This window comes from Notothenia rossii (assembly GCF_949606895.1).
Source record: "Notothenia rossii genome assembly, chromosome: 1".
NCBI classification, from domain to species: domain Eukaryota; kingdom Metazoa; phylum Chordata; class Actinopteri; order Perciformes; family Nototheniidae; genus Notothenia; species Notothenia rossii.
Window position 1 is genome coordinate 40,030,182 of NC_136912.1, and position 22,340 is coordinate 40,052,521.

At 42.9% G+C, this 22,340-nt stretch overlaps 1 protein-coding gene across 2 annotated transcripts in view; it reads right to left on the reverse strand.

Annotated features, from left to right (window-relative positions):
• Window positions 1-791: 791 nt before the first annotated feature.
• The window catches only part of LOC307036914 (uncharacterized protein), a 36,452-nt gene continuing 14,903 nt past the window's right edge, over window positions 792-22,340 (reverse strand). Inside the window, exons 1-5 of one of the 2 annotated variants that reach the window (XM_079677559.1) lie at window positions 11,809-11,942; window positions 2,652-2,815; window positions 2,393-2,531; window positions 1,746-1,861; window positions 792-1,623 (exon numbers count right to left, since the gene is read on the reverse strand). In XM_079677559.1, coding sequence (XP_079533685.1) covers window positions 1,315-1,623; window positions 1,746-1,861; window positions 2,393-2,531; window positions 2,652-2,813 — 726 coding nt within the window. In that variant the 5' untranslated portion in view covers window positions 2,814-2,815; window positions 11,809-11,942 and the 3' untranslated portion in view covers window positions 792-1,314. Of the gene's footprint in view, window positions 1,624-1,745; window positions 1,862-2,392; window positions 2,532-2,651; window positions 2,846-11,808; window positions 11,943-22,340 lie in introns of those variants that run through there. The other variant, XM_079677558.1, reaches the window with a different exon arrangement.

Below are 22,340 nucleotides of genomic sequence, written 5' to 3' on the forward strand. Positions count from 1 at the left end.
CCAACATGGATTAAATGTGTGGTTTTTCTTTACCACAATGTTGGGGAAATGAATGGATAAAATGCACGGATTATTATTATTATTATTATTCCCACTCCGATCGGGACACTACACTCTTAAAACTACTGGGTTGAAAAATAACCCAATCATAACCCAGCTGCTGAGTCACTATACCGAACACACGTTGGGTTGTCTTAACCCATCTGCTGGGCTGGATAATTTTAACCCATGTGCTGGGTTGTTTATTTAACCCAAGCTAGTGATTGAAATTAACTATATGACTGGGTTAAATATAAACCATATATTGGGTTGTTTATTTAACCCAAGCTAGTGATTGAAATTAACTATAAGACTGGGTTAAATATAAACCATACATTGGGTTGTTTATTTGACCCAAGCTAGTGATTGAAATTAACTATAAGACTGGGTTGAATATAAACCATACATTGGGTTGTTTATTTAACCCAAGCTAGTGATTGAAATTAACTATATGACTGGGTTAAATATGAACCATACATTGGGTTGTTTATTTGACCCAAGCTAGTGATTGAAATTAACTATATTGTTGCTAAATAGAATATAATAACGTATAATAGTGTAATAAATTATCTCCAAACACACCGTATATATATATATATATATATATATATATATATATATATATATATAAAAAATGCATTTATTGGTAATTAAAACAGCTTTGGCAAATCGTCAACATTCGTTTGCCACTATAAACAACAATGCATTTTAGCACAATACAAATAATAATAATAATAATGATGCATTACATTTTTTATTAGAGCGCTTTTACAGGTGCTCAAAGCACTTTACAATTACACATTACACATATTAGACATGTAAGAGTCATTACTGTGGACAATACCCACAGAAGCAAATACGGGTAAAGTGTCTTGCCCCGCCTGATGCAGTAGCGGCCGAGGCGGAATCCGAACTGGAGTTCACCAACGCCCCTTGATCTGATGACCAGCGCTCTAACCACTGCACCAAAACCGCTCAAAATAACAATATTTCTCTGCCCGGCAGAAACTATATATATACAGACACAAACAAAACAAGGTAAATGAATAAATGAATAAATGAAGTAAATTAAATCACGTAAGAAAAATTAAATTAAAATAAATGAATTAACAGGACTAGTAGGTACAGTGTAAACGCATGTCAATGTTTTGAGACAATTAAAGTGTGCCTACTGTCTTTTACAATCATGTTTTGTGTCATTCATCTTTTTAGAGAGCAGCTGTCAACTTTGACACAATCACATCACTAAAAGGCTACTTCTCTCTCTGTGTACCTTTAGGCCGAAGCTGCAATTGATGTCCTCAAAAATTTGACATTTGAGGATTCGTGTCCATTAATTTCATATCCTGCCAGTTGGATAAACTCCCAGGTGGGGAGACACTGCTTTGTGTAATTGATGTCAAACACAAAGAAAGCCTTAAAACAAAGATCTACTGCACCCAGCAAAGTGTCCGTTTCAATGGCGTTGTCTGACACAATGGTGAAGGTCTGGCATATTGTCATGTCATCACCAAGACACAAGATGTGTGGGAAGGGTTGAATTCTCTCTGCTGTCTGTAGGTACTGTTTCATGTTGGTCCCCACCTGTTAATTACAAAATAAGCATGTTGTTTTTATTATCTTTTTTATGGAAGAATGAAAATGCTAGTATATAAACACAGAAACACCCACCATTATTGAAGTAGAAAAACAAAAGTAAAACTTACTGGTTGGATATTAATGAAGGACTTGCGGGACTCCTCCATGGTGGGTTTGTGGACTTTTCCTCCAATCTTGTAGGCCGATGGAGGAAGCAGAGCCGGCAGGACTTTCAAAGCTCGGTCTACGCAATATAAGAATAATACATATTAACATCAACATTAATAAAGATTGATATTTCTGAAGCAATATTGACTTTTCTGCCCTGTTGTTGAGTGGTAAAAACATGACGTGAATTGTATAGCCTATTATAATCACAGGAAGTGTTGTGACATCTTATCAGAATCTTTATTGTCACATCACAGGTTTACAGGTGTAAAACAGTGGGTGAAATTTGTTTTTGTGCAAGCTCCATCGTTTTGATTGTTTCCAGAAAGAGAAAGAAAAGGAAGGAGGGAGCAGGAATCAAAGAAAGACAACAAGGTATCTAATGAAGTGGTTCACAGACTTGTTCATGTATTTATGTATTTGTCCACAGACTCCCATCCGAAAACATGTTGTGCAAGGGACCCCATACAAGATGATTGTTAAAATATTTAAAAAATTGCAGATCTACAAGCTCACAACGAGTCTCATTGGGACGCAACGCAAGCTTGTATATCTGCTATTTTCAAAGAACCGGTGTGTGTGTTTTACATAGTAAGAAATAGCTTACCTGGTGTCATGTCATCAAACTCCAAGGGCAGTTTTCCCTCTCGCTGGGCATATGTAAGGATTCGGTCACTCATAGTAGCCCAGTTCTTAAACAGTTTTCCCACTGCCTCTGGATGAAGCAGCTGGAAGTCTTGTGATATCTGATACATTTTGAAAAACATGAAAAACAATAGAACAGTGTTTAAAGAAATTATATGGGCTTGTAGTACCTGTTAGGAAAAGGGTTATCATCAAACCGCAATAGCAAAATCATTTCTTACCATGCCAGGATTGTCTACAAGCCTAGGGAACTCAGTCAAGATTTCCGGGAGGCTTTTAGATCCATTGCTGCGAATCCACTTGCCTCTATGTAGAGCTGTTTGATTCATGTAGTCCTCAACTTGGGACACTGGATACCGATTGACCTTCATCCATTCAACCATTTCTAGAAGTTTTTCAGGAAGCAGATCAGATTCTGTTGAATGATAAGTACTGAAGGATTATTTGAATTATTTGAAGTATTAAAGTAACGTGTTATGGCAGGAAAGTTCAATCTGGTATATTCATTTTAATGTCACCTTATATAGAATGTGTGTTAAACTTGTGATTTCTGCATGGAGTGACTTCTGCCTAGCAGATACCAAGAAGAGGCCCCTAGGGTCTCTCGGTTAATTATCAATAGTCCTTGCAATTAATAGGGGAAGTCCCAGATAAATTTTCAGATAATGTAGTTAAAGTCTTGTAGAATTAATGTTTATCTCCTACACATCCTGCAGGCCTTGAGACTTGGGTCACCCAGCAGTAACCAAGATAAACGTCCTTTTGAGCTTATCAATAAAATGTATTCATTCCTAGTAAGCTGACTTTGGGGTGAAGGGAAGTTCAGGGAAGCCATTAAGCCACAAGAACAATTAAACTTCTGTTAATCAACCAAAACTCATGACTTTCAGGGGACAGGACATTCGGACCTATAACAAGGGTCACTTCATAGAGAATATGTGTGTGTATTTCTTACTGTGATCAGATGTCCTGTATAATCATTTATCAACTATTCCTGTATTGGTGTTTTATTTGATTCCTCTGCTTTTATTCTTTCATATGTGGGTACTGGAGGGCTACAAACATTGTGGAGAAATTAGCTTAAACATGTTTTATTACTCTATGGGAAATGGAAGCAGCTTTTATGACAGGGACGAGAGAGCTGGGGGAGGGGACATTCTTCTTGAGATTTTCAGCATGTCAAATGATCAGGGAAATCTACTTGTTTTAAATAGATGTGTGTGGTTGATTACTTTGTATTAATAATAACAGTATGTGTAAAGGAAGCTGGAAATATGCAATGTGAAACCTTTTATTTGAAATAAAGATTCTGCAGGGAATATTCTTAAAGAACAATAGCTCAAGTGTCTGGAAGAATTGCAGGCTAAATGAGTGTGCGGTACTTTTTACTGCTTGAGATCAGAGCTGATGTTTTCCTCTTGTTATTATTGTTTGAGGTTAAGGTATCTCACATGTGTTATTTGTATAATCCAACTATAAAAAACTATATCTTAAAACTATCTTCATAAAATGCCAAAAGTATGTGAAACTTGCAAGGAGGGGTTTGTTATCTCGAATGTAAGGGTCGCCTCTGGCTCGCGCTGATTGGCTGTCTTTTCTAAGTGGAGGACCCCTCGGGGGGGGGGGGGCAGCCGCATAGCTCCTCCTGGGGTTTTGGATATAAGCCTATGTTTTCTATGTTTCTTCTTTTCTTCAAACTGACCAGATCCGTGAGATTGGAGGAAGAGCAGGAAGTACTTCCTTTGTATTGGTATTTGTATTGTTACTTTTTAGCATTAAAACAAGATTATTGTTTAACTTGCATTCTGGTGTTTCTTAATCCCTTCGTTTTTACGAATTTACCCAGCTTACCAAACGACGCGCGGAGACGAGGTTGGTTTTAAACATCCTCCAAATCTCCAACAAATGGTGACCCGACGTGTCTGAGTGGGGTGTTTTCGGGGAAGAGACCACCAGCAGCAAGCGGACGGAATAGTCAAGGGCTAAACATCTCGGCCTCTTCTGACAACTAAAAACAGAGCTCTGTACAATAACAGGTGTGCAGATGCCAGTGTAATTCGAAATCTGTGATTTGACCATATTCCGAATTTTAGGGTTGTCAGACGAAGTTTACAGTGTTTTTATCGTAACAATGCAAATGCGTGTTTTAGTTGTAGAGTAGGATATTGAGTTCCTACAGCCAGAAGGGTATTGAAGTGCCGGGCTTAAAAAGTGGAGGTATAGAGTCCCCACAGTTAAAGTAGGATATTGAGTTCCTGCAGCTAGAAGGGTATTAAAGTCCCTGGCTTAAAAAGTGGAGGTATAGAGTCCCCACAGTTAGACTGTCTGGAGTAGTCAAATGGTAGTATTAAGTCTCCATATCAGACTGACTCAAAATAACAAATCCACAGCTCGACGGGGCTGGAGATGAGTTATTTATGTTATAAGTGATCCAAAGGAGAGTAACGCAAACTTCAAAAAACAATTTTGAAGTGACCGGACCTCATTAATCCTTATTTCTGTGGGGTTGAATCTATAAAGCCAAACGTCACGATAAAGAGTTCTGTAAGCCTGGCTTACGACTCCATGTCAGCGTCACATTGTTGAAAGACGGTGTTTAAGCGCGCTGAGAGGCTTGCTAAACTTGTTGGAATAAACATCGGACAATAAAAGCTGAATAGACTGTACGGGGAAACATTTTTCTGTGAATATTTACTAGTAACAAAGAGAGAAAGTCAGATAAAGAAGCAAAGTTTAAGCCTGCTGCTTCGAAAATCATTTCTCCCCTCGGTGAGGTGGAGCTCATTCCTGGTCGGGTGCCGCCATCTGGTGGCCAACAAGGTGTGGCACAGAAAAGACAGACTAGCGGTTCAAATATTGCTTAATAGTATAGTTTGTTGGCTCCATCTGCTGGACGTATTTTGTAGTATTTCTTGCAATATTGCGTTACATTTGGGGGACGCTTTAATCCAAAACAACTCACAATAGCTGCGTTTCGCCAGGAACATACAATCAAAGAAGACAGGATCATTAAATTGATCAGGTTTTATAAGTACCAAAACATTTCAAGTGCTACTCAACTGGCTTTCAATAAGCCAGTCCGCTGTTCCTATATAGGTGCTTTATTGGTACTTTTCTGTTATTAAATGTATCACTCAAGGTGGAGTTCAAATACATGTGTTTATACACTCTACTTATACAACTATTTACACGTCTAGACAAAGGCAGGGCAGTTAAATAAATACAATAACTACATTAGGAGTGACAACGAGCATTGTCCGGTATATCACAAATTACTAGTGAACACATATTAACCTAGTCAGATAAATACACGCGAAGTCAATATGGAAGGGCAGTTCAAAAAAAGTGGTTTAGACTTCCCAATTCCCGGAAGTTTCCAAGAACAATGGGGACAGATTGAGGGATTGATTCTAAGTGGGACAAAACAGGGAGACAAGAAGAAGGCTTTTGCCGACCTTAGGTTCCTCCATGATAAAATGATCAAAGAAGATAGAGTGGGAGGGGATGACACTCTAGGAAATTTAGGCTCAGCTCTGAATCAGTATGAGCGACAGCTTGTAAAGAAACTGGGTAACCTAAACGAGCAGAAGCCCGGATTATTTGCCCGTCAGAAACTAAAGGAAGAGAAAGAGGCGGTTGATAAATTGAGGAGGATTTGCCACAACGCAGCACTTGTCAGGAAGGGGATGATTGTGGTTCTCCCCCCAGTCAACAATCCCCCAGTCATGGTAGAAGCCCAAACACAGGGGGGGGAGTTTCAACGCTCTAGTGACGTTGGCACTCTACTGTTCCCCCAGGACATTAGGGAAGCGTGCGTGCTGACACCACCACCCACAGATGACGACATACATCAATATGTTGCAGAACGTATCAGATTTTATAGGGATATGACTCAAAAGGGCACCTCTGCCTCAGACAGGAGGAGAAGAAATCTCAGCAGTGCTGTAAATAACGTGTGCACTGCAAGAAAGGCTAGATCAGGAGAGTGGTCTCAGACAGGACATATAGAGGATCAGTATGTCCCAATCAATTCCCCCCTCATTTATCCGGATTTATCCGGTTTATCTACACAACCGCCTCCTTACTCTTCCCCTGTCCTAATCGCACCCCCCGGGTATAATCTACAGATGCCACTGACACCAGTGGGCTCTGGGTCAGACCAAGAAAAAGCAAGTGTAAGGGGGGGTAACTTTAAAATGGTGGGAAATGTTTAGCTAACTCCTTTAAGGAAGACCTCCGTTAAAAAGGGCGAAAGCAGCCCCACACCGGAAGAATTGATCGCCATTGTAGAAAAATATGAGGAGAGGGAAAGAGAGGAGAAAGCACGGGCCGACGATTACAGAAAGCAACTGGAGGAGAGAGCATCTGAGGAAAGAGGAAGAGATTATGGTAGTAAGGACAATCAGGATAGTAAGGGGGTCCATTGCCAGGAAGCGGAAGAATTACTGAGACGAGAGAAGGAAGAAATAGAACGAGAAAGTCAGGACAGAATGAATAGAGAGCAGGAGGGCGGTAGCCAACAACAAGCAGGTGGGGAAGGGTACAGTGAAAGTTCTCCCAAGGGAGAGGGCAGTTTGAGTGACCTGCCGTTCCAAGAACGGCAGGCACAAACAGGCCATTACTCCACCAGCAAGGGTGGGGCATCGGGGGATGCCAGTGGTGAGTGTTCCTCTGGAGCGGAACAGGTAGAGGTCGACGGCAGGGGGCGCGGGAGCAAAGTTAAGTACATAAATATGACAGGAACAATCACTGAACTGACTGATACACAGGTTCTTGTACTTCCCCGCATGAGTTTGAGATCTCGGCACACCTCAGAAAACCCCACACCTCTTGCCTTTATGGGTCCAGTATTACAGGCTCCTTTAGTGGCGCTCCCCAATGGGAATACCGCTTACCACCCTTTCTCACTAGGAGATGTGCATGCACTGGTTGACAAAATGCCGCTACTTACTGAGGGAGGGAGACATTGGATGAGAAAGTTTGCTGATATGTCAGTAGGACAAACAATCTGCCTTGGAGATTTCAGGAGGATATTAGCACAACAGACTTCCAGCCATGACGTAAAGAAAGTTGAGGAAAGATCAGGAACAGTAAGAATGAACGATAACCAGCCTATTTCTTCCAACAACATACACAGCTTGCTGAGCTTGGCAATGAGAGAACATTTCCCACAGACGGGAGGAGGTTACGGCTCACTATCTTTCACGTTCACACCTGGAGAGGCCGCAGCAACCATGTTGCTCAGGTCACACCAAAAATACATAGTAGCTACTGACTGTAGTCCAGAAAATAGTGACCAACATATGCAGATGTTCCGTAAAGCAATATTAGCAGCAGTACCTGCCGAGATTAAAGCTCTTATGGAGGACAACCCAGAAGTGGATCTACTAAACACGCAGACATGGGAGCGTCATCTGGGCCATCATTTAGGAAAATTTAACAAACAACTTACAAAGAATAAAACTGAGGAAGAAGAGTTGAGAGTGCAACTACTCCGTGCTCAGCTAGAAATAGCCCGTAAAACAGTTCGAAATGAGAAGAAAAGTGCCAAACAGCTGATTGTTCATCCTGTGGCGCCGGCAGAGCAGGCACCGGGGCCGCAAAACCCGAAAGGGGGTTTTCCCAACCAAGGTCCATTCTATAACCAGCCCCAATATGGCTACAATAATGGTTTTCAGCAACAGAGGGGCGGGTTCAGAGGCAGAGCTGGAGGTAGAGGAGGGTTTCAAACAGCTCCAGGAGTGTACCAATATCAACAGAGGGCGTGCTTCATCTGTGGACAGGCCAGCCACTGGTACAAGCAGTGCCCAAAGGGAACCACTCCACAGGAAGGGCGGGGACAAGGGGGACAGAGAGGGCATGTACAAGAGTACAGAGCGGACATGCAGTATTTCCAGAAACCCCAAGAGGCAGCTCCACAGGCCCAACACCAAGACCAGGGTCACGTTGCACCAAATGTGATGGCTGCTCCCTATGGCCAGTTTGTCCAGTACGAACAAGACTGTTACCCACCACAATGAGGTCGCCCAGGGAACCCTGAATGTACGGGCCTGGCGGACCCTTACATGGACATGACTGTAAAAAACGCGAAATTACCATTCCTTGTTGATTCAGGAGCTAGATATTCAACTATCAACTCCCCCGTTTTCAACACATCCAAGTCCAGTAATACAGTCTCAGTCATAGGGTTTTCGGGAGAAATAGAGCAGGTGCCGCTCACTACGCCATTAACCACCAGAATAGCGGGCCAGCTATTTCTTCATCAGTACATTCTGGCACCCCAAAGTCCGGCTAACCTCATGGGGCGGGATGTTCTTATCAAAGCTAACGCCTCCATCCTCTGATCCCCCGACGGACTAATAATATCATTCCCAAATGGCACTCGCCTCAATTGTTCACTATCAACCATAGAATCAGCTTCTCAAATGATGTTGGCCCAATCCACTGCAGCAGAAGCAACTCAGCATGCCACTATATACTGGGGGTTGCTGGACCGGCCCCAAGACAAGACACCAGGACTATTTTCCATTTTTCAACAATGGAAGCCGTGGATTAACCTCCTCAGGCCTTATGGTTCCCCTCCAGATCCTCCCCATCTGACGCTGAATTATGATAGAATGGACGACCAAAGTTATGCATATGCGTATGACGCAGAGGTGGCTATGTCCATTTGGGACGTAGCCACAACCAATTTATTTGTGGGACAAGCGGGGGTGGCTGCATCTATTGAACTCACTGATGAACAACTCTATTGGTACCATATGTCAGCTGAAGCCACACCACACATTTCCTTAGCTATCGGGAAGGGCTATGAAGCTAGGGAACTTAGTCCTATGGTAAAGACACTGCTAGAAGTCGAGGATTGGGAACCAACACAAATAGCAGCACTCACATACTCTCCCTCACACAAGGCTTATGCTCTAAAAATCTGCACACAAGAATGCATCTTCATGGAGAGACACGAAGTGGAGAGACATCACGGTAGAGAAAAAACTGACCATTCATTTACTGAAGACATGTTGCGTGACCTCCCACCTGACCTGTGGGCATCTGACTCTCATGACGTAGGTTTCTGCTCAAAGGCTGCACCAATAACATTTGAGGTGAGTAGCACTATGCCTGTAAATCTATCACAGTACCCTGTTAAACCACAGGCAAAAGGGGGAATCAGCAAGGCAGTTGAGGGTCTGAAGAGAGCAGGGGTGTTGGAACCCTCACAAAGCGAGTGGAACACTCCAATACTCCCGGTATCAAAACCTAGCGGGGAGTACAGAATGGCTCATGATTTAAGGACCATTAATGCTATTACAACTACAGCTCTGGTACCAGTTCCTAACCCATACACGGCTATTTGTAATATCACACCTGAGCATACCTGGTTCACCTGTATTGACCTGGCCAACGCTTTCTTCTGCATACCTCTGGCGGAGAAAATGAGGCCTATTTTTTCATTTACAATGGGAGGGGAAAAACTACAGTACACGAGACTGCCCCAAGGCTTCAGTCTGTCTCCAGGAATATTTAACAAAATACTCAGGGAACAGCTAGATGGCGTTTCATTACCAGAGGGGGTGGTGTTGATCCAGTATGTAGATGACCTTCTCATTGCAGCACCCTCTGCAGCCTCTTGTTTAGAGGCCACTAGGAACCTACTGGTTTGCCTCCATGCAACAGGGTTCAAGGTCTCCAAGAAAAAGCTACAATGCACCCGTAAAGAGGTGACATTTTTGGGCAGAGTTATCTCTCCAGCAGGTACGGGCATGTCAGCAACACATCAGGAGGTTATATTGCATCACCCAAAACCCAGGACAGTCAAAGACATGTTATCTTTTCTGGGTCTCACAGGCTACAGCAGACACTATATCCCGGAGTATAACCCAAGAACAGCTGTACTGAGGACACTGATCAATGAGAAAGGCATGCGCAATCTCACTGTCACACTGGACTGGACACAAGCTGCAGAAGCTGCGTTCATTTCTCTCAAACAATCCATGTCTCAGGTCACCTCTCTCGCCTCTGCATCCTATGCATTGCCATTTTTCCTTGATGTTTCTGAAAATGAAAACACAGTAAATGGTGCTCTATTTCAGAAAAAGGGGGGATGTAGGTCAATACTGATGTACATTAGTATTACACTGGACAGAGTGGAGAACAGGGAACCTCCATGTACAAGACATGCAGCAGGTACAGCACGTATCTTAAACAAAATTTCACACATTGTGATGAGACACCCTTTGACAGTACTGACAACACATAGCATTGTCTCTTTTGTGAACTCAAGTGCATTCACAATGACTTCCACAAGACAGACCAGGTTAGAGAAAACTCTGACGCAAGCACACATCACCTACACACATGAGGGAGTTAACAGCGCAGACACCATTGTTAGCGGAGAACCCCATAGGTGTGAGGAAATAATCATCCAGGATGTGAAGCTAAGAATAGATCTAAGAGACGAGCCTATGCCATATGCAGAAAACCTGTTCACAGACGGCTGTTGTTTTAGACACCCCACCAAAGGGCTCCAAGCGGCCTACGCAGTCGTGAGTCAAACAGCTGAGGGAGAGTTTGAGGAAAGATCAACAGGAGAAGTAACAGGGAAAGTCTCAGCACAGTTGGCAGAAGTAATGGGAGTCATTGCAGCATTAGAGCTATCAAAGGGAGAAGATGTAAACATCTATACAGATTCAGCATATGTTCATGGTGTTATACATGTGGAAATGCGCCAATGGATGCGAGCAGGATTTGTAACATCCACCAATACTCCCATCAAACACGAAAAACAGATCAAAAGGCTTGCAGAAGCAGTAATGTTACCCAACAAACTAGCTTTACTTAAATGTAAAGGTCACAGCACGGTAGACAACTATTTGGCTTGGGGTAACAATGCAGCAGACAAGGCAGCTAAAGCCAAAGCAGGGTATATGCCCCAGTTTCAAATGCTGGTCTCAAAATCTGCTGACTTACTGCCCGCAGTAACAGATGATACTCTTAAAGAAGCTCAAGCAACAGGGTCTCCTCAAGACAAGACAGTATGGTTAGACAGAGGAGCTACCAACAAAGACGGGATATGGTACTCCCCAGATGGGAGACCAGTGATACCCCCCGGATGGGTAAGATCAATGCTTAAAGAAGCACACGGCCCAACACATTGCGGCAAAACTCAAATGAACAGACACCTGACTCACTGGTGGCACCCCTACCTACCCGACATGATAGCTAATTACCTAGAGGAATGTGTAATTTGCTTAACCCATAACATCAGAGCCACTGTAAAACCGCACCAGGGAAAGTTTCCTTTACCTAAGATGGCAGGAGAAGAAATCATATTTGACTACACTGACATGATTGACAAAGTAAGAGGGTTCAGATACTTACTAGTTGTAGTCGATGCATACACAGGTTGGCCAGAAGCTATGCCATGCAGGAGAGAAGATGCAGACTCAGTGATCAAGTTCTTAGTCACTCATTACATTCCACTACATGGGTTTCCTAGGAAAGTGAGGTCAGACCATGGCAGCCATTTCAAGGACCACGACTTACGCACAGTAGAATAGTCTTTAGACACACTAAGACACAGTTTTGGAGCTGTCTATCACCCCCAATCTCAGGGAAAGGTAGAAAGGATGAACCAGAACATCAAACCGAAACTCAGCAAAGCATGTGAGGAGACAGGCATGAAATGGTTAGAGGCCTTGCCTCTGGCTCTCATGTCAATTAGGAGCTCTATAAACAAAGGGACAGGCTTCTCCCCATTTGAGCTGACACATGGCCATCAGTTTCCTGGCCCAGGAGCCTTGAGTGTAGGAAAGGAAGTAGAGGTCCTGAGTCAGAAACCTTATTTCCAGCAGCTTAAGGGATTGGTGTCAGGATTTTCCACACAGGTTGCTGATGCCAAAGGGGGACCCGAAAAACACGAGGCCAACACAGCGGAGTTCGTCTGGCTGAAGGTCATCCGGCCCAAGTGGCTCAACCCCAGGTTCACCGGCCCCTACAGAGTGACCCAGCGGACATCCCATGCTGTCCGCCTAGAAGGAAAGGGGGACATCTGGTACCACTGGAGCCAGTGTGCAGCGGGGAAATCACCTGGAAGGACCCTCGACGACATCCGGACGGACCTGGCTATCATCAACGCGGACATCCCTACAGCAGACGACTTGGAAGCAGGCATCAGCGGACTGGAGGAGAAGGACCTCGCGGACATCCCTACAGCAGACGACTTGGAAGCAGGCATCAGCGGACTGGAGGGGAAGGACCTCGTGGACATCCCTACAGTAGACGACTTGGAAGCAGGCATCAGCGGACTGGAGGATAAGGACCTCGCGGACATCCCTACAGCAGACGACTTGGAAGCAGGCATCAGCGGACTGGAGGAGAAGGACCTCGCGGACATCCCTACAGCGGACGACTTGGAAGCAGGCATCAGCGGACTGGAGGAGAAGGACCTCGCGGACATCCCTACAGCAGACGACTTGGAAGCAGGCATCAGCGGACTGGAGGAGAAGGACCTCGCGGACATCCCTACAGCAGACGACTTGGAAGCAGGCATCAGCGGACTGGAGGAGAAGGACAACGAGGACATCCCTACAACAGACGGCCCAGAAGTCGCCGTCAGCAGGCCGGAGCACGAAGACACAGGACTTCACGGGAAGACAGAGGAACCTACTCCCCTCTGATCAGGTTGCTATAAGCTACACATAGCACCTCATTTACTAACCCATTTTTTGAGGGAAGTGGTATCTTAACCCACAGTTTAAAGTTCTTTTAATAACCCATTTTTTGAGGGAAGTGGTATCTTAATCCACAGGTTAAAGTCATTTATTTACCTATAAGAAGATCCCATTTATAAACCCAAATTTAGGGAGTTGTTTCCTAAAAAACCCATATTTAAGGGATTTTTCTTTCTTTTTACCTCATGTAGTACTGACACAGGGACCAAAACATTTCAGAGAAGAATAGAAAATGTCTGAAGGAGCCCTGAATTTCCTGATAACCTGTTGGTTGCTACTAGTGTTAGGAGTAATAATCTACTTGTTCGCCCTACTGTATGTACATTGTAACCTTTAAAATCATGGTTGAGTGACCCAGTGGTCCACAGCATTTTTAATAACTTGGGTTTTAACACCAGACGTTAGCATAGACGTATACTGACACTAGAAGGGTTGGAGCTCACAGTATAACTATGTATGGTAACTGGAAATGTTTAGCAGGATTAGCCCTGGTTTCTACTGTGATTGTTGCCATTATTTTAATCTTATGTGATTCCATTGACCACCCAGACTCCACTCCCCCGCCAAATGAATCCGTAAACGGGGCCATTATGAGACAGTAGTTACCCCAATGTCTCCTAGACAAACCTTCACTCTCCATGCAGGTAGTGATGGAATAATACAACTAGACCTGTGCAAAATTGCCCCCTGCAGAAGCCTCGACAGTACCTATTCCTACCTAGCCAAATATGTCTGCTTAGCCCCTGCGGTATGTAACAGAATCACCACAGATACGGTTAAAGGTGCTCCTTACATTTACAGAGGCAGTACATACAAGACCAAAGGCGACCCTTATGTGTCCGTCACATACACATACGGGTGCACCTGCGAGTCCTGGTCCGGTGTCCTAGCAAATTCGGGTCCTGATGACTGGGGATACACGCCACCTTACCGATCGGCGGAAATTGTTCGATCCCTCAAACATAGAATGAAAGTGATTAGGAGAAACCCAAACGTCCCGTGCGTTGTCAGGTTTTGTAATCCAGTACGCATAACGCTAAAAAATGTAGTGCTCTCCGACGCTGGACTTGATGTCCTCGCGGTACATGCAGGGGGGGTTCGCCACAAGGCCTCTTCGAAATTAAAGTTAAACCAAAGGTAGAACGAAACCTTCCTCATGCAGCATCTAATATTAAATACCTGTCTAAAATCACATGTACGGATAAATGCACGGGGGATTATAGCCAACTTCAACCTCTAGACGTCATCCAAATGGCCACAGGATACACAGATGACAACCTATGGTTAAAATGGGTTGCCCAAACACCCCAAGAACAAATGGCAGGGGATTGCTTAGCCTGTGCTACGGCCCGCCCGCAATTAGTCACTGACCCTGCGCCCCTGTTTCCCACAGATACCTGGGGGTACAACTGTATGTTACAACTGACTAGGATGGCCAGCCCTCCTAACTGTGCCACCCTAGCCAAAGTTTTCCCTCCAATTGATAATGACACTAGGACAGGCCCATTTACCCAAAGGCGCCGGTGGGTACACATGTTTTTCCATGGTTCAAAAGTCCCCACGTTTTGACCTAGGAAATGTCTCTACGGATTGGTGTAACCTCACCATGTCTAGCACTAATATAGGACATTGGGCCAGAGCTGGGCTCTACTATAATTGTGGGGGCCACCGCCTGTTCACCCGTATTCCCGAACTATCTGTAGGATTGTGTGCTATGGTGCGCCTCCAGGCACCCCTAATGTTATTAGGCAAAAAACTGGGGCCCACGGACCCTAAAGCCACCCTTAACACCAACCTAATCACTCGACGTAGGAGAGACGCGCTGTCCAAACGCCACGCCCCGGGCTCCTTCGATTTGTCTGTCGACTCTCCCACCTACATCGATTCCATCGGAATCCCACGAGGGGTCCCTAACGAATACAAACTAGCTGATCAAATCGCTGCAGGGTTTGAAAGTTTGCCAATTATCTCTGCCTTCTTCCCTGTGACCCCTATCAAAAATGTAGAAAGGATCAACTATGTACATTACAACATACTCCGATTGGCCAATCTCACTAGGGACGCGGTAGAAGGCCTGGCTGAACAATTGGGTCCAACGTCCCTTATGGCTGTGCAAAATAGGATGGCGTTGGATATGCTTCTTGCAGAGAAGGGTGGAGTTTGTGCAATGTTTGGGGAGATGTGCTGCACATTTATTCCCAATAACACAGCTCCGGACGGTTCCGTCACAAGGGCTTTAGAAGGCCTTCGAACCCTATCTAAAACTATGCATGAACAATCGGGGGTACACAATTTCTTAGAGGAGTGGTTTGCTAACATGTTTGGTCAATGGAAAGGTTTAATTATGTCTCTTTTTATTTCTGTAGCTACTTTTGTGGCCATTTTAATAACATGTGGTTGTTGTTGTGTGCAGTGCATCCGCTCCTTGTGTGTCAAACTAATCATTTCCACCATTGAAGGAAAAGCTGCTCCTCCCCCACTGTACCAAATGCCCTTGTTGGCATATGCGGAGGGGGAGGACGAGTATGATGATTCGGCAAACAAGGACGCAGTTTTTTAACATATTTTGGTCTTTCTTCACTGTCATTGGAGGTTGTTTTCTGTTCCCAAAGGTTTAATGAAGGGGGACAGACACAGTATCAAAGAATGACAGTAGTTTTTGTTTCAAATGTCTTATGTGTGTTGCCGGTCTCGTGAGGCGAGTCCAAAAGGGGGAAAATGAAGGATTATTTGAATTATTTGAAGTATTAAAGTAACGTGTTATGGCAGGAAAGTTCAATCTGGTATATTCATTATAATGTCACCTTATATAGAATGTGTGTTAAACTTGTGATTTCTGCATGGAGTGACTTCTGCCTAGCAGATACCAAGAAGAGGCCCCTAGGGTCTCTCGGTTAATTATCAATAGTCCTTGCAATTAACAGGGGAAGTCCCAGATACATTTTCAGATAATGTAGTTAAAGTCTTGTAGAATTAATGTTTATCTCCTACACATCCTGCAGGCCTTGAGACTTGGGTCACCCAGCAGTAACCAAGATAAACGTCCTTTTGAGCTTATCAATAAAATGTATTCATTCCTAGTAAGCTGACTTTGGGGTGAAGGGAAGTTCAGGGAAGCCATTAAGCCACAAGAACAATTAAACTTCTGTTAATCAACCAAAACTCATGACTTTCAGGGGACAGGACATTCGGACCTATAACAAGGTCTCCCAGACCGTAGTCAAGGAGGGCAGAAGAGACAAGCTTCAGGTTCAATAACCAACTTAAGCTTAAATGACTGGAGAAAGGCGAGCTCTTCTTGGGAGGCCATTGCATTTATTTAGCTGTTCTTCTGTTTCACAAAATACATCAGACCTCTATTTTTCTGCTTCCTCGTTTCACTTCCAGAAACATACACACTTTCCCTCACTGTCGCTCTACCATCCACACAAACACACATGCAATAGCCATACCCCTCTCTCTCTTAAAGGGACAGCGATCTCATCTAACTCTGACTTCTAATATCATAACGTGTGCTCTGGAGAATCACAGAACGGACGATCGTCCTTATTATTATGCCGTTTAAACAAATTATTTAAATGAGTTTGTTAAATTCGGCATCATGTAAGTTGCGCTGACAGGTCCACACACTGCTTCCCCGCAGCGAGGCTCCCCCGCCCTCCTGCTGATAGTTGACGAGCGTCAAGCTCCTCAACCCCACCCCCCGTTGATGATTCTCGATCGTTGGCACGCTGATAAAAAAATTTTTTTTAAATGGCACTTCGTATCAAAAAGGTTGCCGACCCCTGCCCTACACACACGGTTCTGCCCCTCACACACACACGCTTCAAATCAAGTTGCATAAATGCTTGAGCTACGTTTTTATTATAATTACTGTGAAATCTGCCTATTATCTTTTCGTCATTATTACAACAAACACACACTTGCAACTAGTGCTGTGTACCTGGACTCACATTCAGGTTCAGGTCCGGACTCAAGTCCAGAGGTTCAGGTTCAGGTCCGGACTTATAAGTCCGGACTTGTGTCAAGTTGTGTGAGTAACTAAAGTGAACTTATTGTGAGCTAATTATCAATTGAAAATAAACTCATAATCAACTCAAATTCAAACTCGTCAGGTTTATTGTGCCCCCTTCCAACTTGTGTCTACACCATGTCTTTTCTAGAACTCTTCATGTGTTACTAACTACACAACACAAGTACATACATAGTGATGTACATACAAGACTCAATAAGCAAGAGTACAAGTCTATGTGTTCTTGTTCAAGAACAACAGCATATTGACATTGTTTGGGTGAAGTGTTGCTCTTTCGGCAGACACTATATCACAATACATACAAAGGAGTTAGCTTAGCTACACTACCAAATATGGCAACCAGCATCCCACGCTGTCAGTGTCCACTATGTCTAAGCCAGCTTCCCTTGACGTCACACAGATCTCGCGAGCAGTTGCGATATTTTGCGAGACTTCGTGAGTTCAGTAATGGCCGCCATATCAGAAGCAAAAACAATGTTTTTCGTCTTTTCTCAGCGCAAATTTCTCGATCTATGGAAGGTTTTAGATGGTTTAGAACAAAAAGGAGAATATACTTAAGTACCGGTTCCCGACGTTCCGGTTTTAACCGGACTTGAACCGAAACTTTTTACAAGTCCAGTACCGGTTCGGCGTACCGGTACGCAGCACTACTTGCAACTGATAACACTGGCAATGATTTTAGATTTATTAGACTATTAAAAAAAGAAATCATGCTTCAAATAAGTGGGGGTACGGCGTACCCCCACGTCCAACGCCCACGACACCACTGACTACAACTACAAAAAGCATCGGTTTGTTTTCTCATCAGGAAATGCAGACCGGCTCAAACAAATGATTTTTAAATCATCATCCTCACGATCATTTAATGTGTCATATGTTTTGCCGAATTGACATGAAAGCACTAATACATGTAGTGTAATCAACTTGAGTTTACAACTACAAAAATAATTGATTTGTTTTTATATCACATCCGACAGGAGGAAATTCAGCAGCTCTCACTAACGATTTTTAATCCTAATTTAATCATCATCTTCACCACGATCATTTATGTTTATGTTCGCCAAATTGACATGAAAGCACTGACAAATATGAATATACTGTAGTCAACTTCATTAAAACGTTATTAACGTGCCTAAACTCAGTAATTCACCATTTCTACTCATTACAACACACTTTGTCTGTGTTTGGCTCTCTCGCCGCACAGTGAAGCGTTCCCGCATTGACGTCACTTCCGGCTTCCCCGAAAACCTCAAAATGAGTCGAAGGAATTTCCCCGCGATGTTCGAAATTATTGATATTTATCGGAACGGTATCGCACCTTCTTTTTTAAACTAACGGTTCGAGATGACTAGTAGTCCAATATTTCATTGCACAACAGTTGTTGGGATGCTGTCACAGGCTCTTTAAGGTTAATGTCAGCTAGCTAACAAGGTACACTAACGTGTTTTGTTTTAGCAACTAGTTTTCTCCTTAAGAACTTCGTGGTGTCTGTGTATGCTGTGGATAACATTAGTGTTCACAAGAACAAGATGCACTCCCGTGTTTTGTTTTAGTTGCTCTTCAGATTTAAGCGGCCAGTTTTATATCGACTATTTGTGTGATCTCCTTTTTACATCTCGTTGTGTCATTTGAGTTTATTTGCTGTGTGTAGATTCAAGGATTTTGGTTATCTTGTCCAGGGATGCAAACTTGTCACCTTTCGGCGAAATTCTCCGTTTTGAATCCAAAATAGGTCGTTTGTGTGATTCATGTAGATCTGCAATAAAAATATTTTGGGGTATGGGAGGGGGTCTGGGACCCGGATTAATGTGCGGCCGCGAGCTTTTTTTATATATTATAATGAAGCGCGAGCTGTGTGCTCGAGTCTTCCTGCCTGTCGGCTCTGCTCATGATGTATAATAAGCCTCTGCTGCTCGGCGATGATGGTCTAGCTTCAGCAGCTACATTACCTACGGTGCGTTCGTTAATATTAACTGTGCGTCTGGAGTCATTGTGGCACAGACTGGACCGCTGGTGAACAGCTGTTAGAACGGGCCGTTCAGGTGTTCAGAGCGGAGCTCCCTGTCGGAGCGGCAGAGCGTGATGTGCACTGAAGAGTATTTTTTTCCCGTCGCAATATTATCGTTGAGCTAGCTAACTAGCATACATTGTCACTATCTGCTAACGTTAGCTTTAGCCTTCGTTTTCTAATCGTTTTTTTCATAGGCTATAAACGGAGGTGGTATAAGTATATATATTGTACTTGATTAAAAGTAGAAGTACTCAGTTATTGTACTTGAGTAAAAGTAGAAGTAGCCTTCTCAGATCGTGTAGGCTACTTGAGTAAAAGTAGAAGTACTCAGATCTTGTACTTGAGTAAAAGTAGAAGTACCAGATTGTAGGAATACTCTGTTACAGTAAAAGTCCTGCATTCCAAATGTTCCTCAAGTAAAAGTATTATTATCAAAATATAGTGAAAGTAGCGACAGTAAAAGTAGTCATTTTGCAGATTGGTCCATTTCAGAATAATATGATATGTTTTATAATGATTGATCATTAAAGTGTTATCAAAGCTGGTAAAGGTGCAGCTAGTTTGAATGACTTTGTATACTGCAGGGTAGCTTTTGGATTTACTCCAGGTGGAACTAAAGTCTGATTTAACACTTGATTATATTTTACATCATTCATCCACATCTGTAAAGTAACTAAAGGTATTACATACATTTAGTGGAGTTAAAGTACACCATGTACCTCTGAACTGTAGTGGAGTAGAAGAACAAAGTAGCAAAACATTGAAATACTTAAATAAAGTACAAGTATCTCAAAATGGTGCCCAATTATAGTACTTGTTGAGTTTATGAACTTAGTTACTTTACACCAGTGGCTATAAAGATAGAAAGACTAAGCCTTGCACAGAGGCATGAAAATACATTTTCAAAATGCTCAACAGTGCTGCCAAAATTATAAACTGACTGCTACACAATTAAAATAAATGCTTTTTATATATTTCTATGAGATGTGACTCTATGGCGTTTCTGTTATTATTAACACTGCTGCTTTAGTTGTTCTGACTGCTATGATCCTCTGTTATTCCTAATTTTAAAGCCGATATTCCGTGGGGTCAGGGGGCTCGGATCCTTGTCACCTTTTTCATACCTGATGAGTTTGCATCCCTGTTGTCAATTTGTTTGGTTATCTAGGCACAGCTGTGTGTGACTCCCTCTGGTACACTGGTATGTGTTTTCCTAATGTAGAGAGCATTGATTAATTAATAAACTACACACTGACTCTAGATCCTGACCAAATCCTTTTTTGTTGATCAAATGTTTTTCAAAAATGTATTGTATATTATATAACAGCTGCACATCACAGACCGGAGTCTCTGCTACTGTGGACCACGAAGGAGGGGATCATCATCCCCATCCCCAAAGGCCCTGCATGGCATGGAAATCTCCTCCTCCTGGAACAATTCTACACCCAGCATATGCTCCCTGTGTTGGCCAGTAGAGAGGAGGACATTTAAATAAACATACTCTTAACACCCTCGGACTCTGCGTTGTGTTTCGTATGTGTGATGGGGTGTTATGCAGAGGGGAGGAAAACAGGACACAGCAGATTGGGATTGTGGTGGAGATGCTGAGCAGTTATTTAATTGTTGCGTGTAATTATTATTATACTGCGTGCTTCTTAGTTATTCCATCTTTTGCTGTAACATGGATCTTTATGTAACTCTATATTTACTTGTTATCTACCACACTTCCTTCTACATCATACACCATCATTATACATGGTGTATATAGGATATATATATATTTGTATACATATCTGTAAATTGTATAATTTTATTTTTCGTATTTGGGATTTCTCTTTTGTCCACTCAAATACACTTGGCCCTTTCTCTTTTCCATGTGGAAAATGGCAGCTGCATATTCTGCTTTTCTCGTCTGGCTCCCTGTCTGCTCGTCTACAATGAGACAATTATATAATTAATTACTAATAATCATTTAAACCTGCTATTACCAATATTTCACAAATTCTTCATGGAAACTTAAGAGCACAGCTGTATGTTGAGTGTCAACTTTGCTTGGTTCATCTTACTGGGGGGCAGCTACATGGATGTCGGTACAGTCCACAATAATTTTGCAGTTGAAGGCAGAATGAATTTATTATTGACTCAGAATGAAGCACAACTTCATGTCATACAAAAATATATGAATATTGATTAGCAAGCAGGACCTGCAGGAACAGAGAATGGTGATGGATGGAGCTGGGAAGAGAGAAGAATAAAGAAAACAGATCAACTTTATTATCGGATATTAAAAATTCAATTTCAAAACAAGTTGCCGCTCCTACAGTTTTCTAGTATGTAAAGATGATTTCAAATGACCAATGCAAAATATCACTCAATACATGTGTGTTTCTGGGGGGTGCATTGTGCCTTTGATGTATATAAATAATATACCATAACCAAATACTATTACGTACAGTGGAAATCAGGTTGCCAGAGCAGGTCAGTCCAGTGTGCATGTTCCTCAGGGTCTCAGCAGTTACAGGTGAGGTAAAGAAAATAAAAGAGAAAAAGGTCAGTAACAACACTTTAAAGTAACAACACTGAATAATTATCTATTTTAATCATTTTCTCTCAGTAATCACTCAACTACTGTCTTTCCAACAAACAGATTGACTCACTCTCACTATCATCACAATGAAACACGTCCAGAAGAATGTCATGCAAAGCTGCCTGCCTTCTTTCCTTCGACTCTCCCTGAACTGCCTGATCTTTTAATGTTCAATGTTAACCATGTGTGCAGATAGCATTAAGTAGAAAATATGCTAATGTGGCGTTAGCCTACCTCCCGCCCCCTTAGCACCTGGTGGAGGGGACGATAGGCTACTCTTCAAATGTTTCACAAAATACTTACCATCATGACTACTCTTACTGTTTAACATTTTTGGTTTACTTCATGTTAAGGCTAATACAAATGACAAGGTTAAGTAATGTAATGTAATGCTAACTAACATGCTCGCTATTAGCTAGGTAGCTAACTTGACTATGTTCCATGCAAAACATGTATATTACCTGATATGTTTGGTCCAACGACTCCTGGTCCTTTCATAAGACGGGAAGCGATAGAACGAGCAAGTGGTATGATCTCTTTTGTGATTAC